Here is a 14,943-nt window from a genome sequence, read left to right as displayed (position 1 = left end):
TCACTTCATGGGAAATAGATGGGGAAACAGTGGAAACAGTGTCAGACTTTATTTTTCGGGGCTCCAAAATCACTGCAGATGGTGACTGCAGCCATGAAATTAAAAGACGCTTACTCCTTGGAAGGAAAACTGTGACCAACCTAGATAGCATATTCAAAAGCAGAGGCATTACTTTGCCAACAAGGGTTCGTCTCGTCAAGACTATGGTTTTTCCTGTGGTCATGTATGGATGTGAGAGTTGGACTGTGAAGAAGGCTGAGCGCCGAAGAATTGATGCTTTTGAACTGTGGTGTTGGAGAAGACTCTTGAGAGTCCCTTGGACTGCAAGGAGATCCAACCAGTCCATTCTGAAGGAGATCAGCCCTGGGATTTCTTTGGAGGGAATGATGCTAAAGCTGAAACTTCAGTACTTGGGCCACCTCATGCAAAGAGTTGACTCATTGGAAAAGACTCTGATGCTGGGAGGGATTGAGGGCAGGAGGAGAAGGGGATGACAGAGGATGAGATGGCTGGATGGCATCACTGACTCAATGGACGTGAGTCTGGGTGAACTCCGGGAGTTGGTGATGGACAGGGAGGCCTGGCATGCTGCAATTCATGGGGTCGCAAAGAGTCGGACACGACTGAGCGACTGAGCAACTGAACTGAACTGAAGTAGGGCAAGGATGGGGCTGAGAAACAGGGAAAGGTAGTAAGATTAAAGCTTTATAGAACTTGGTTGAATAAAGGATGATTGGAGTGGAAGTACTATAAGGATGACACGTAATTATATCTAGGGCCTCTTCTAAGGATATCTCATTCTGAGGCATTGCCTGCAGTGTGGAATTATTACAGATATATTATCTTTTAAGTTCTAGAAACAATCTTTAAGTATGTTAATTGTGAACTCCATAGAGAGTAACCAAATTTTAGTATTCTTACCTACATTGTGAACTTTGGGATTCTCAAAGGATTTTAATATCACCAAGAGACAATTAAATTTAACAACAGGAAGTCTATTGAGTTTAATTTTTAAAAGCCAGTATTATTTTAAAGGCCTGTGTTAAATGTGCACAAGGCAGCTTGATACATACAGCAGTTAAGGCTGTGGGCCATTTAAATTCAAATCCTGGCTTTGCTGTTTATTATCTGTGTAACCTAAATGAACTTAACTTTCCTGGGCCTTAGTTTCTTCATCTTGAAATGGCAGTAGTGATAATATATATGCACAGGTTTACTATGAGGATTGTGAGTTAATATATATAAAGCAGTTAAAATAGAGCCTGACCATGAACTGTAAAGGTGCTGCTATGGCTATTATTGTTAGTGTAATGGTTTTCTTTTTAGTGTTTTTTTAGTTTTGTTATTTTTTTTGTTAGTATAATATTTATTGATACATTTATTTATGTATTATATTGACATAATATTTATATATTTAGTGTATACAGAATTGATTTTTTGCTTCTTTCCCAGACTAGCTTCAGAGGTGCTGAACAGAGTTAATGTCAGCAGCAAATGAAAAAAAAAAATCAGTATATTTGTTTTTTCAACAGTTATAGCAGAATATGGACATAGCAGACAAGGAAATTTGCAGTATATATTTGGGCATTTTGTTAGAAATAGGACTGTTTGAAGAGAGTGTAACTTCTATCTCCTTTTCACACTCTTCTGTTTGAATAGCAGAAAATAGAGAGAGGCATTCTGAGCCGTCTGATTGGATAAAGACCGTCCCAAGTTACAACCAAACAAACAGTTCAATGGACTTTAGAAATTATATGATGCGAGATGAAAATCTGGAACCACTGCCCAAAAACTGGGAGATGGCCTACACTGATACAGGGATGATCTACTTCATTGAGTAAGCGAATGTTTGTGTCTTTTCCAATGTGCCCTGTCACTGCGCGGCTTGCCTTTACATTTTTGTAACCTAATTTTACAAGACTTCCATTTCTTTTTTCTTTCTTTAAAAATATTTTTCATACAAATTACAGTTGATTCTTAATCTATTTCCCTGGATGATATTTCATTTTATTTGATATGGATAAAGAAATAATATGTTTGATGTCTAGTTTTATGAAGATAGAATTAAAAACATTTATCACTAGTAATGAAAAATGCAAGGAATAAAGGGTATTTTGCTTTGCCTTTTGTTTTTGAAACCTTTTGGATGAATTGTCCACCTTAATGAGCATTTCACAAATTATCATCGTTTGGAAGGAGGCCGTGTTTATTATCTCAGCTAAATATTTTCAGACCTAGATTTTGAGGTTGATGTATTCAGGTGATATAGTTAAATAATATAGGAGGAAAATATCACTGATCCTCAGAGCAATTGGTACAATATAAATTCACAAAAAATAAAACTATTGTATGAAAAAGCATTATTAATATAAGTACATTTTTTGGTTTGTAAGATACCATATGTATTTGATCAATCTAAGATTTTATATTTGTACCTGAGAACAAATATTATAAATAATTACGCAAATATATAACATGAAGTATTTTTATGTTGCCATGCAGATATAATTCTCTTTAAAGTTCTTTGCCCAGAGGTAGAATATGAATGTAGTAAGGTAATAGACTATAACAGTTAAATAACAATTAAAATACTGCAGCTGAATTACACTCAAAAAATATGTATGTACTCAGAAAGGAATTAGAGGTGGGAGACTGAAACCAGTTGACTCAACATGTTCCAAATTCCACAGCTTTCCCATACAGTGAGCACTGTACTATACCAAGTGAGATTGTATTGTTTAAAAGATGTATAGTTTATGTACGGTGTTCTTTTTTTTTTTTTTACCATATGTGGTACTTTATTGATTACATTATACATTTATATAGGCATTAATGACCAGGATTATACAAAAATGGACAAAATCAGGTACGCTTTTCTCTGTGGACAATTTAAGGGTTTTTTTTTTTTAAGAATAATTTAGATTTTTGACTTTCATATTAACTTTAAAACTAAACCCCCAAATACAATGTAGAGTCACTGAAAGAGGCTAGGATGTCTTTAGAAGCACATTATGAGATAGAATCTGACAGTATTTCATCCTGCAAACAGAGGTAATTTAGTACTTTCTGGGGGCAGAGGGGAGAATTTATAAAAGAAATGTTTTTGTCAGTAATCATTATTAAAATGTATTAAAGGCCTCAATGTAAGATCTGAAGCAATAGAAGACATAGGGGAAAAGCTCCATGACATTGAATTTGGCAAGGCCTTCTTGGACATGATACCAGAGCACAGGCAACAAAAGCAAAAATAGACACGTGGAACTATTTCAAACTTTTAAACTTCTGTGCAGCAAAGGGAAGCAATCAACAGAGTGAAAAAGCCACCTATGAGATAGAAAATATTTGCATACCATATATCTGATAAAGGGTTAATATCTAGAATATATTGAATATTATGTGCTGCTAGATAAAGCTCTTGTTTGCTGTAGCTAATGTGATTGGTCTGTGTTACTGCTGCTGTTAAATCATGAATTTGCAAAAAGAGACTATTAATATAGGTCTATAGTCTTTAGCTATTTTGTTTTGCGTATAATAGACCCCATGAGTGTTTCTTTACTTTGGGGAATAATGAGTAAAGTCCTAGCAGGTCACCTCCATCTACTGATTTAGCAATACAAAGATTGGGTCTTTGGAACCAAAGTTAAGCTTTTCTAAAGTAGCCATTTTGAAATGGGTTTAGCTAGATATGTCCATGATTTTTTTTTTCCTCTAACAATCTGCATGCTCATAGGCAACTTTAGAATCCTGATCATTTTCATTTTGCTTAAACTGATTTTACTGGTTTAGCTTTGGGGAAGTTGTCTCTTTGACAGAATGGGTAACACGACAATCTTGATTTCTCTTACTTAGATTATCTATTATTCAGCATACAAAAAAAGTATTCCACTGTCTACCAACTAGTATCTGACCTGGCAATGTGTAGGAAGTGACTGCATAGCTAGCTCTGTAAGTAGCTCAGGAGTTAGGAAAAGCATAGGAGGTGTGATTAATTTCTTGAAACCACTGGCTTCATTTCCTAAAAGTGGTCAGCATAGAGATTAGTGAGCTAATCTCTCCTTTGATCACATTGTTCTTCTTCCTCTGCTTTGATGAGCTTTAATTTGTATTTTATTGCCTTCCTATATATTTTCTTCCAGGATTTTTCTTTCTTTAATATCCTCATATTTCAGATACTTAAACTATAACTCTGTCTACTCAGCAGTATTATAGCTTTGTTTTAGCATTAGTATTTACTGCATGGCGACCTGGGTCTGAAGCTAACTGATTGTGGCCTATAATGAAATGAAACAGACGTCGCTCTTTGAAAGCATCTGTGCCCTACTTCAAAAGGGACGAGGAGGATCTTTTTGTTCTTTTTTTTTTTCCTGTTAAATATGTGGTCCAGACTGTTGAGAGGGCTTCCCTGATAGCTCAGTTGGTAAAGAATCCGCCTACAATACAAGAGACCCGGTTCAATTCCTGGGTTGGGAAGATCCCCTGGAGAAGGGACAGATTACCCGCTCCTGTATTCTTGGGCTTCCCTGGTGGCTCAGCTGGTAAAGAATCCCCCTGCTATGTGGGAGACCTGGGTTTGATCCCTGGGTTGGGAAGATCCCCTGGAGAAGGGAAAGGCTACCCGACTCCAGTATTCTGGCCTGGAGAATTCCACGGACTGTGTAGTTCATGGGGTCACAAAGAGTCGGACATGACTCAGCGACTTTCACTTTCACTGTTGAAAATTTAGTTTTGTAGAGTTGAGTTTTACGATACCCGTGATTTTTACTTGCATGTTACAGAAACAGATACTTTAAAACTTTTTACATTATTTCACCTTTTTATTTTTAGTGAGTCCTGGTGAAGGAAGAGGCTCTATCTGATTGTTCATCTCTTTATTCCCAATCCCCACACATCACAGGCACCTAAGAAATAGTGTTTTTTGGAAAGAGGAAGGAATTCAGCCAGCAAGAAAGCAGGCCTTTCAAGGGCAGCTTTTTAGCACAGTATGGGGCCATGTGCCCACCCTTTGAAACATTTTTGATTGCTTAGATAAACATCTGTTATTATGCACTTAGCATTTTATCCCTTCTTTAGAGCCTTCATTCTCAGTTAGTGCCTCTAGCATCACCTTTCCTTTATGACTTTTGAAGTAATTGTCTGAGAACAACAAGACTATTGAATCAGAAGTATACAAATGAAGCCTAGAGGAGATAAGTGTTCAAACATCATATACCTTTTATTCACTTTTTATCTTTGCTTTTGAAATACTTTTCTCCCTCTTTACTTTACTGTTTCTAATTGAAATCTTTGTTCTACAGCCACAATACCAAGACAACCACCTGGTTGGATCCTCGTCTTTGTAAGAAAGCCAAAGCCCCTGAAGACTGTGAAGATGGAGGTAGAGATTTAGAAACCTTTTATGCCATATTATTCTCTTTATCCCTTCTTGCTCCTCCTGCTTAGATAATGAATTTTCCAAAACCCTAAACAAACCACAATGTGCATATGCCCATAAGCAGTGGGGAGATATCAGTCATTCTCAGCTGATTCTAGTCATTTTGTTATTGCATCTATTTTTATAAGTCTTTGATTTTTGAGAAATATACAATTAAATCCTTTAAAGAAAATCTTGATTAAAAATAAATTTGCCATTTTTTAGACATTTGTTTTTAAAACAAACTTTAAAAATTCTAAATAAAATTTTTAGTAAGTTAGGTACATTCTGAATCACAGAGTAACCTCATAATGCCTGGTACTCCCTCAAAAATATATTTAATGAAGTATCACTAAGATAGATATGCCAGTATCTATAATCCTTAGCCATTTAGAGCAGCAACAGAAACTCAATGAGAGTTTCTAATATACCCTCCACCCCGCACACAAGAAAAATTATTTCTCTGAGAATCTTTATAATAATAATGCTTATATCTTATATATATATAAGATATAAGATATAATATCATATATAAGATATAATATATATCTTATATATAATCATGCTTGTATCTTATATATTATAGGTTCTGTTTAATGGTATGGTCTTACAAATAAGTATAGAATTTACCCCAACCAAAATGTTTGCTATGCCTTCTTGAATATAAAGTTTATTCATTTATGAATAAAATTTGCATTCCTTTTATATGACTCTCAGAAATTTTATACCTTAGTTTAAAAAAAAAATGGGTGGATTAGGATGAGATTCAGATAGTCCTCCTAAAGATTAAATTTCGATCTATGAAAAAAAATTTAAGCAGAATTTATACATATTTTTTCAGCATGAGAGAGTTTTTCTAGGAATAAGTAGAAAATGAAATGTTTAAAATGTATTTGTAGTTATATAAAAAAAGGATACCTTAGAGTAAATCTATTGAAGGATGTGCAGTCCTCTACACTAAAAGCTATAAAACATCACTGAAATAAATCAGTGAAGACCTAAAATAATTGATGCAATATATTGTGTTTATTGATATACAATATAGATAGGATGACACACATTATTAATAATGATGTTCATTCTCCTTAAATTGATATCTAGGTTCTGTACAATCCCAATCAAAATTCTAAAAGTCTGTTTTTAAGAAACTGACAAACTGATTCTAAAATATATATGAAAAGGCTTCTCTGGCTTAGTGGTAAAGAATCTCCCTGCAAATGCAGGAGATACAGGTTCAATCCCTAATCCTGGAAGATGCCACAGAGCAGCAAAGCCCATGCATCACAACTATTGAGCCTGTACTCTAGAGACCAGGAGCTGCAACTACCGAAGCCCTCACGTCCTGGAGACTGTGCTCTTCAAAAGGAGCCACCACAGTGAGAAGCCTGCACATCGCACCTAGAGAGTGGCCCACTGTCCACAACTAGAGAAAAGCCTGTGCAGCAGCAAAGACCCAGCTCAGCCAAAAATAAGTTTAAAAAATTAAGTTACTTTAAAATATATATATATATACATGGAAATAGTGTACAAAGGCTTTAGTTAGCCAAACAGTCTTGAAAAAGGACAAAGATAAAGGACTTAGGCTACCAGGTTTGAAGGCTTACTATAAAGCTACAGTAATCAAGAGTGTTATCTATCCATAGGATAGACAAATGGATCAGTGGAACAGGGTAAGAGAATCCAGAAATAGATGCACACATATGTGATCACTTAATTTGCAGCCTAAGTGCCAAGTCAGTTCAACAAGGGGAGGAAAATCTCTAACAAATGGTGCTGAAACAGCTGGCTCCTCAGAAGGAGAAATGAACTTCAACTATACCTTTACTCCACATACAAAAATTAATTTCAGATGGCTCAGTGATCTAGTCACAATAACTAGAAGCCTAAAGCTTCTAGAATAAAATACAGGAGGGTATCTTCAGGACTTTAAGATTAGCAAAGATGGAGGAAAAACTATAACTGTTGCATATTGCTGGGCAGAATGTAAAATAGTACAACTACTTTGAAGAACAGTTTGGCAGCTTCTTGAAGGGTTAAATATAAATTTGCTATATCACCTAACATTTCCACTCCTAGATATCTATCCAAAAGGAATGAAAACGTATGTCCACATAAGCACTTGAATGTAAATTTTTATAGTGGCACTATTCCTGATAGCTAAAAAGTGGAAACAACTCAGTTGTCCATCAAACAATGAATGGAATATTATTCAGCAAGAAAAAGAAATTAAATACCATGTATACTATGACATGAATGAACCTCAAAAAATGTTATGCCAAGTGAAAGAAACTAGACACAAAAGATTAGCTATTGCATGACTTCATTCATATGAAATGTCTATAATAGGCAAATCTATAGAGCCGAAGCAGATTAGTGGTTGTCCAGGGCTAAGGAAGGGGATAGAGATTAATCGTAAATAGCACAAGGGATAGGCTTCCCGGATGGTGCAGTGGTAAAGAATCTGCCAACCAGTGCAGGAAACTCAAGAGACTCAGGTTCGATACCTGTGTCAGGAAGATCCCTTGGAGTAAGAAATGGCAACTCACTCCAAAATTCTTGCCTGAAACATTTCATGGACTCAGGAGCCTGGTGGGCTACAGTCCATGGGATCGCAAAGAGTTGGATATGACTGAGCGACTGAGCACGCACCACAAGGAACCATATTGGGGTCATGAGAATTTTCCAAAACTGGATTGTGGTAGATAGCTGCAAAACTCAGTAAATTATTAAAGTCAATGAATGGTACATTTTTTAAAACAGAAGAGTTTTATATGATGTGTAAATTATACCTCAATTAAGTTTCTTTTTAAAATGACCAAAGAATTTGAACAGATGGTTTACAAAAGACAGAGAATAGCCAATAAGAGCATGAAAAGGTATGTACATCAACTATACCTCAATTTAAAAAAAAAAAAAAAAGCATTAAAAATGTGCTTATCATTAATCATCTCTGTGATTTATTCACACACCCTAGAAGGGCTAAAGTCAAATACACTGACAATACCAAACTTTGGTGAGATTGTAGAGTATATGGATTTGTACATGTTGGTAGGAATATAAAATTATGTAAACACTGGAGAAATTTTGGCAGTTTCCTATGAGGTGTTATATCAAGAAAAATGAAAATAATATTCCCCCAAAGACTTCACCTGAATGATCATGACAGCCTTATTTGTAATAGTTCCAACCTCAAAACATCCCAAATATTCAACAGGATAATGGATAAACAGTTTGTGGTTTATTCATGCAATGAAATACTACTCATCAATACAAAGAAAAAGCTGTCGATATCATTCAACAACATGGATGAACCTCAGAAACATGTTGAATGAAAGAAGCCAGATCCAAAAGAATGGGTACTCAATTATCCATTATTTTAAGTCCAAGAACATGAAAATTAATCTATGCTGATAGAAGTCAGGAAATGATGGGGAAGGAGGGGAGAATGGTGAATTGAAATAAATATTCTCTGGAATGATGGACATCCTTTCCATCTTGTTTGGGGTGATGGTTATATAGGCACCTGCAGTTGCTGAAGTTCATTCTTTGTACTTGAACAAGCACGTAAATTGATATTTTAATCATTGCATGAGCACTTAAGGTCTGTGAATTGTGGTGAATACAAATTATACCTCAAATAATTTTTAAAATAACTTTTTATAACATACTTCCCTTGTCCCTCCCTAAGGCTTTTCACAGTAAGTTTCTTAAGGTGAAATTAGTCATTGTGAAGGTAATCTAGAATATGTAATATTATAGAATTGGACTTTTTAAAGATTATGAATGTGGTATTAGTCTTTTCAGGATGTCTCTTTTGCCAGGCTCCGTTCCTTTTCTTTTTCTAGGGCTTCCCTGGTGGCTTAGATGATAAAGAAATCTGCCTGCAAGGCAGGAGATCCAGGTTTGATTCCTGGGTCAGAAAGATCCCCTGGAGAAGGGAACGGCAACCCACTCCAGTATCCTTGCCTGGAGAATTCCATGGACGGAAGAACCTGCTGGCTACAGTCCATTGGGTTGCAAAGAGTCGGACATGACTGAGTGACTAACCCTTTTGCCCTTTCGTTCATTTTCCTACCAGCTGATGGTTTCAGTTCAGTTCTCTGCCTTTTCCTGTTTTCCCTTGTAGAATGTATTTATTTTCATAGCCTTAACTACCAACTTACTGTAGCTAGTCTCCTTGTCTAAATCTCTAGTGTTGTCCTCTGTTCTGAATCCTGTTTCTGTATTTCCTACTACTTTTGAGACTTTCTTTTTGATTGCCCTACTGGCACTTCAGATAAACATATTTAAAACTGAATTTAGCATCTTTCTCCCACAGTCCCCACATTTTGCTTTCTCTCTTAGGTACCATCCGTATAATCATCTGGGCAAAATCCTTTGAGTCCTATTTGCTGCTGCTTCTCCTCTTGCTCTGTCCCCTATATAGTTTCCAATCCCTGCTGCTCTTTCTTTTTTCTATATTTTGGCAATATATTATTGTGAAAAATTTCCAACATATAGAAAAACTGAGTTTTCCAGTGAATACATATAATGATCATTTTGCCATGTTTGCTTTTTCATATAGCTCCCTATGCTCCCTATTCTCTATTCATGCTTTTTTTTTCTTTTTAATATCATCCTCTCCTTTCCTCTAACTACCACACATTTGGATTATTCTGGTCTCTTTTTTTCCTACAGTTCTCCTCCAATGTATCTTTTATGCCAGTGGTCTGTAAAATAAATGATGGCGTTCCAACTATTTGGGTACAGGAAGAAAATGTCAGTATCATGCTCTACTATTGTACATACAGATTGGCAATGGTATTCTACTTCATTCTCTTTGTCAGATTATCATATACACTCCTCAGTCTTAAAGAAAGAATGAAGCCGACTCTTTTGCTTTTGTCAGGAGCCCTGTAAAGTTTTTCAGTTTACTTGTGTACACTTAAGTGGATTTATAGACCATATTACATAGTTTTTAATTTACACAAAATTAAAATGTGACTTAAAAGGATTTCTATAAAGACACTGGTGATTAAAGGTAATACAGATATGCAAGCCCAAGGTAACAGTGAGAAAATGGTGGAGCTGACACTTCTCATACACCTCATAAGAGCTCTTTTCAACCACATGGAGGTGAAATTGGGATAATTGTTTATTTAGTCTTTATCTCCTTTTTAAATGTCTATTTTGTATATGCTTTATTATGTATATGTTAGTAGATTAGTATATCTATGCCTATGAATATATAAGTCTCTTGGAAGTACATGGTCAGATTTTTTTGATAAGACTACATGATCAAAAAAGTTTAGCTACATTATCCATTAATCTTTCTAAAATATAACTGCCTTCATAGCTCTCCCTTGCTCAGGTTAATGGCCATTTTAGTTAATGGCTCCCTACTATCAACAGAATAAAGTCTAGACTCCTTGGGAAAGTATTAAAGATTTTTCGTAACTGAACTGTATTCTTTATTTCTTTCTCAAAGTGTTTTCATACCATAAATATGACATATTTTTATCTTTGCTACAGGCCCATTTCTTTTTTTGTGTGTGTGACACTTTTAGTTCTTTTATTTAGCAGTAGCGGCTGTAGATTGGTCAGGAAGCTGGTAAGAGTCTTTCATACATACACACACACACACACACACACACACAAGTATGCAATTGGTTGGAACCAAGATGCCCTCATGAATTCTGTATCTCCAGTGGCCTTTGATTCCTGGCATTGTTAAATCTGCATGTCTTCATCTTCCTTTTCTTTGTTCTTTCTTTTTGTTTTTCTTCCCACTCAATTACTGCTTGGTCAGCCTTCCTCCGTTTTAAATCGGAATGTTTGAGGCATAGATTTGGTTAAGTCCTCCTCGGCAATAACAGAAATTCACTCCAATATGAGTGTCCTGTGCTTCCAACAGCAGTTCTGTCTCAAGGACCTTAACCGGAGGTCTTCTGGAATCTGAGACTGGGCCGCGTGAGCTTTCTGCTGAGTTCGTTTTTTGCTGTCCCAGTTTCCAGCACAATGGGCCTTCCCCTGCACTGGGTTTCTTCGCCTTCCGCTTCTAGCGCGGGAGCTTCGCTGAGTTGGGCTCCTGTTGTGCTTGGCCTCTTCCAGGTAGAGGTTGTTTCAGCCAGGTTAAACCCGAGTCATGGCACCATAGATGTCACTCGAGTGTATGTTCCTCGGTTCTTTGTCTCGTCACAACAAAGATTTGGAGCAACGGACATTAAAGCCTTCACAAACCGTGTTACAGCTCTTAGGCAAATCAGTGTTACAGCTCTATTTTATTTATAAGATAGCAGGAGAATCCAAGACTCGAAGAGAAGAGAGTGGAAGAGTACGTGGGGAGGGAGAAAAAGAGAGAGAGAGTGTGCACGCATGCACACGGGAGAGAGAGTCCCTATCTTTGCCACAGGCCCATTTCTTATGCCAGGAACCAACCTTGTTCCCTGTGTCCACTTGGCTTATATCTGCTTATCCTTTTAAGCTCAAACATATAATTTTTGTAGCCTCCTCTGTTTTTCTCTTCCAGGTCAGGATTAGGTGTTCTTGCCTCTGTGCACAGCATGTTTCTATTGTAGCACCTATGGCATTGCATTGTTACTAGATACCTATACTCTGTAAGAGCAGTAATTTTGTCTTATCTATTTATCCCTTCAGTTGAGACTTAAATGTTTGGAAGGAAAGGAGGAGGAAAAGAAAGGAAGGAAAAGAAGGAAAGAAGCCACTCTATCCTTCGGGCATCCTTCTTGAAAATAATATTTAATCTCCTTAGGGTTCTGGGGGAAGCAAAACATAATAATTCTACCTCAGGACTTCCTGGTGGTCCAGTGGTTAAGACTCCACACTTCCAATGCAGAGGGCAACCATTCAATCCCTGGTGTGGCAGGTTGGGATCCCACATGGCTCATGGCCAGAAAAAGAAAAGAAAAAAATCTGTCTTCATTCATTAGTGAGGAGTCAATAGAGAAATAAGACATAGGAAACAAAGATGAGATTAGAACACCATCTGATGAGTGAACATGGCTTTAGCGCCACACCTATATTGGGCTTACTGATATTGCACCCCCACCAGAGGGAGACTTAAGCACTCACTCTCCAGCCTCTGTATTCAGTTGTTTGGCTCCTCCCACAAGGCAGATATGGCAAAAGATCAGATAGCACCCTCTCTGCAGGCAGGCTAGCATCAGAAGCCGCAAGAGGACCCAGAAGGCCCCAAGCCAAACACACTGAATTCATTCTCTAAAGGTCAGCTATCAAGTAAGACATTCTTTCTTCCTTGGAGAACAAAGTAGAGGGGCTCAGGAAATTGAAAATGATTCTCTGCAAAAGTGTGTTGTTCCCCTAAAGCTCTTTGCATTATGGGTGACTGTATGCCTTGGTTCAGAGAAGGCAATGGCACCCCACTCCAGTACTCTTGCCTGGAAAATCCCATGGACGGAGGAGCCTGGTAGGCTGCAGTCCATGGGGTCGCTAAGAGTCAGACACGACTGAGCGACTTCACTTTCACTTTTCAGTTTCATGCATTGGAGAAGGAAATGGCAACCCACTCCAGTGTTCTTGCCTGGAGAATCCCAGGGACGGGGGAGCCTGATGGGCTGCTGTCTGTGGGGTCACACAGAGTCGGACACGACTGAAGCGACTTAGCAGCATGCCTTGGGTGGTGAGGGACTAATCCTTCTTATTCCTACTGTCCCAGTATAATTAATAATAGGGTCTCCTTTTACTCTTAAAAGTGGAGAATACATTACATGGTGATCTTAATTGTATCATTCTTAAGATCAGTTGAGTTCAGTTCACTCGCTCAGTCGTGTCCAACTCTTTGAGACCCCGGAACCGCAGCACACCAGGCCTCCCTGTCCATCACCAACTCCCGGAGTTTACCCAAACTCATGTCCGTTGAGTCGGTAATGCCATCTAACCATCTCATCCTCTGTCATCCCCTTCTCCTCCTGCCCTCAATCTTTCCCAACATCAGAGTCTTTTCAAATGAGTCAGCTCTTCGCATCCGGTGGTGAAAATATTGGGAGTTTCAGCTTCAACATTAGTCCTTCCAATGAACACCCAGAACTGATTTCCTTTAGGATGAACTGGTTGAATCTCCTTGCAGTCCAAGGAACTCTCAAGAGTCTTCTCCAATACCACAGTTCAAAAGCATCAATTCTTCTGCACTCACAATCATAGACAACTAGCCAATCTGATCACACGGACCACAGCTTGTCTAACTCAGTGAAACTAAGCCATGCTGTGTGGGGCCACCCAAGACGGATGGGTCATGATGGAGAGGTCTGACAGAATGTGGTCCACTGAAGAAGGGAATGGCAAAGCACTTCAGTTCTTAAGATAGAGCAACCAAAATTGCACTCAGGGATGTTCAAAGTGTTTTAATCCAAGAGGTACTCCCCAACCCCTATTACTGGAGATGCCTTTGCAACATTACCTATATTTCTCTATGGTGGTGGTTTAGTCGTGAAGTTGTGTCTGACTCTTGTGATCCCATGGACTGTAGCTTGCCAAGCTCCTTTGTCCATGGAATTCTCCAGGCAAGAATACTGGAATGGGTTGCCATTTCCTTCTCCAGGGGATCTTCTGGTCCCAGGAATCAAACCTGGGTCTCCTGCATTGCAGTCAGATTCTTTACCAACTGAGCTACATAGTAACCTGTATTTCCCTTTCAGTTCAGTTCAGTCACTCCGTTGTGTCCAACTCTTTGCGACCCCATGAATTGCAGCACGCCAGGCCTCCCTGTCCATCACCAACTCCCGGAGTTCACCCAAACTCATGGCCATTGAGTCGGTGATGCCATCCAGCCATCTCATCCTCTGTTGTCCCCTTCTCCTCTGGCCCCCAATCCCTCCCAGCATCAGGGTCTTTTCCAATGAGTCAACTCTTCCCATGAGGTGGCCAAAGTATTGGAGTTTCAGCTTTAGCATCACTCCTTCCAATGAACACCCAGGACTGATCTCCTTCAGAATGGACTGGTTGGATCTCCTTGCAGTCCAAGGGACTCTCAAGAGTCTTCTCCAACACCACAGTTCAAAAGCATCAATTCTTCAGCGCTCAGCTTTCTTCACAGTCCAACTCTCACATCCATACATGACCACTGGAAAAACCATAGCCTTGACTAGATGGACCTTTGTTGGCAAAGTAATGTCTCTGCTTTTGAATATGCTATCTGGGCTGGTCATAACTTTCCTTCCAAGGAGTAAGCGTCTTTAAATTTCATGGCTGCAGTCACCATCTGCAGTGATTTTGGAGCCCCAAAAAACAAAGTCTGCCACTGTTTCCACTGTTTCCCCATCTATTTGCCATGAAGTGATGGGACGAGATGCCATGATCTTTGTTTTCTGAATGTTGAGCTTTAAGCCAACTTTTTCACTCTCCTCTTTCACTTTCATCAAGAGGCTTTTTAGTTCCTCTCACTTCCTGCCATAAGGGTGGTGTCATGTGCGTATCTGAGGTTATTGATATTTCTCCCGGCAATCTTGATTCCAGCTTGTGCTTCTTCCAGCCCAGCGTTTCTCATGATGTACTCTGCACAGAAGTTAAATAAGCAG

At 38.3% G+C, this 14,943-nt stretch overlaps 1 protein-coding gene across 2 annotated transcripts in view; it reads left to right on the top strand.

Annotated features, from left to right (window-relative positions):
* The window catches only part of MAGI3 (membrane associated guanylate kinase, WW and PDZ domain containing 3), a 262,085-nt gene that overhangs the window by 180,786 nt on the left and 66,356 nt on the right, over positions 1 to 14,943 (top strand). Inside the window, exons 5-6 of one of the 2 annotated variants that reach the window (XM_010830786.1) lie at positions 1,663 to 1,837; positions 5,295 to 5,374. In XM_010830786.1, the coding sequence (XP_010829088.1) occupies positions 1,663 to 1,837; positions 5,295 to 5,374 (255 nt within the window). Of the gene's footprint in view, positions 1 to 1,659; positions 1,838 to 5,294; positions 5,375 to 14,943 lie in introns of both variants that reach the window. The other variant, XM_010830785.1, reaches the window with a different exon arrangement.

Source organism: Bison bison, unplaced genomic scaffold, assembly GCF_000754665.1.
Source record: "Bison bison bison isolate TAMUID 2011002044 unplaced genomic scaffold, Bison_UMD1.0 scf7180017864519, whole genome shotgun sequence".
Taxonomy (NCBI): Eukaryota; Metazoa; Chordata; class Mammalia; order Artiodactyla; family Bovidae; genus Bison; species Bison bison.
This window is presented reverse-complemented; position numbering and strand designations above follow the sequence as displayed.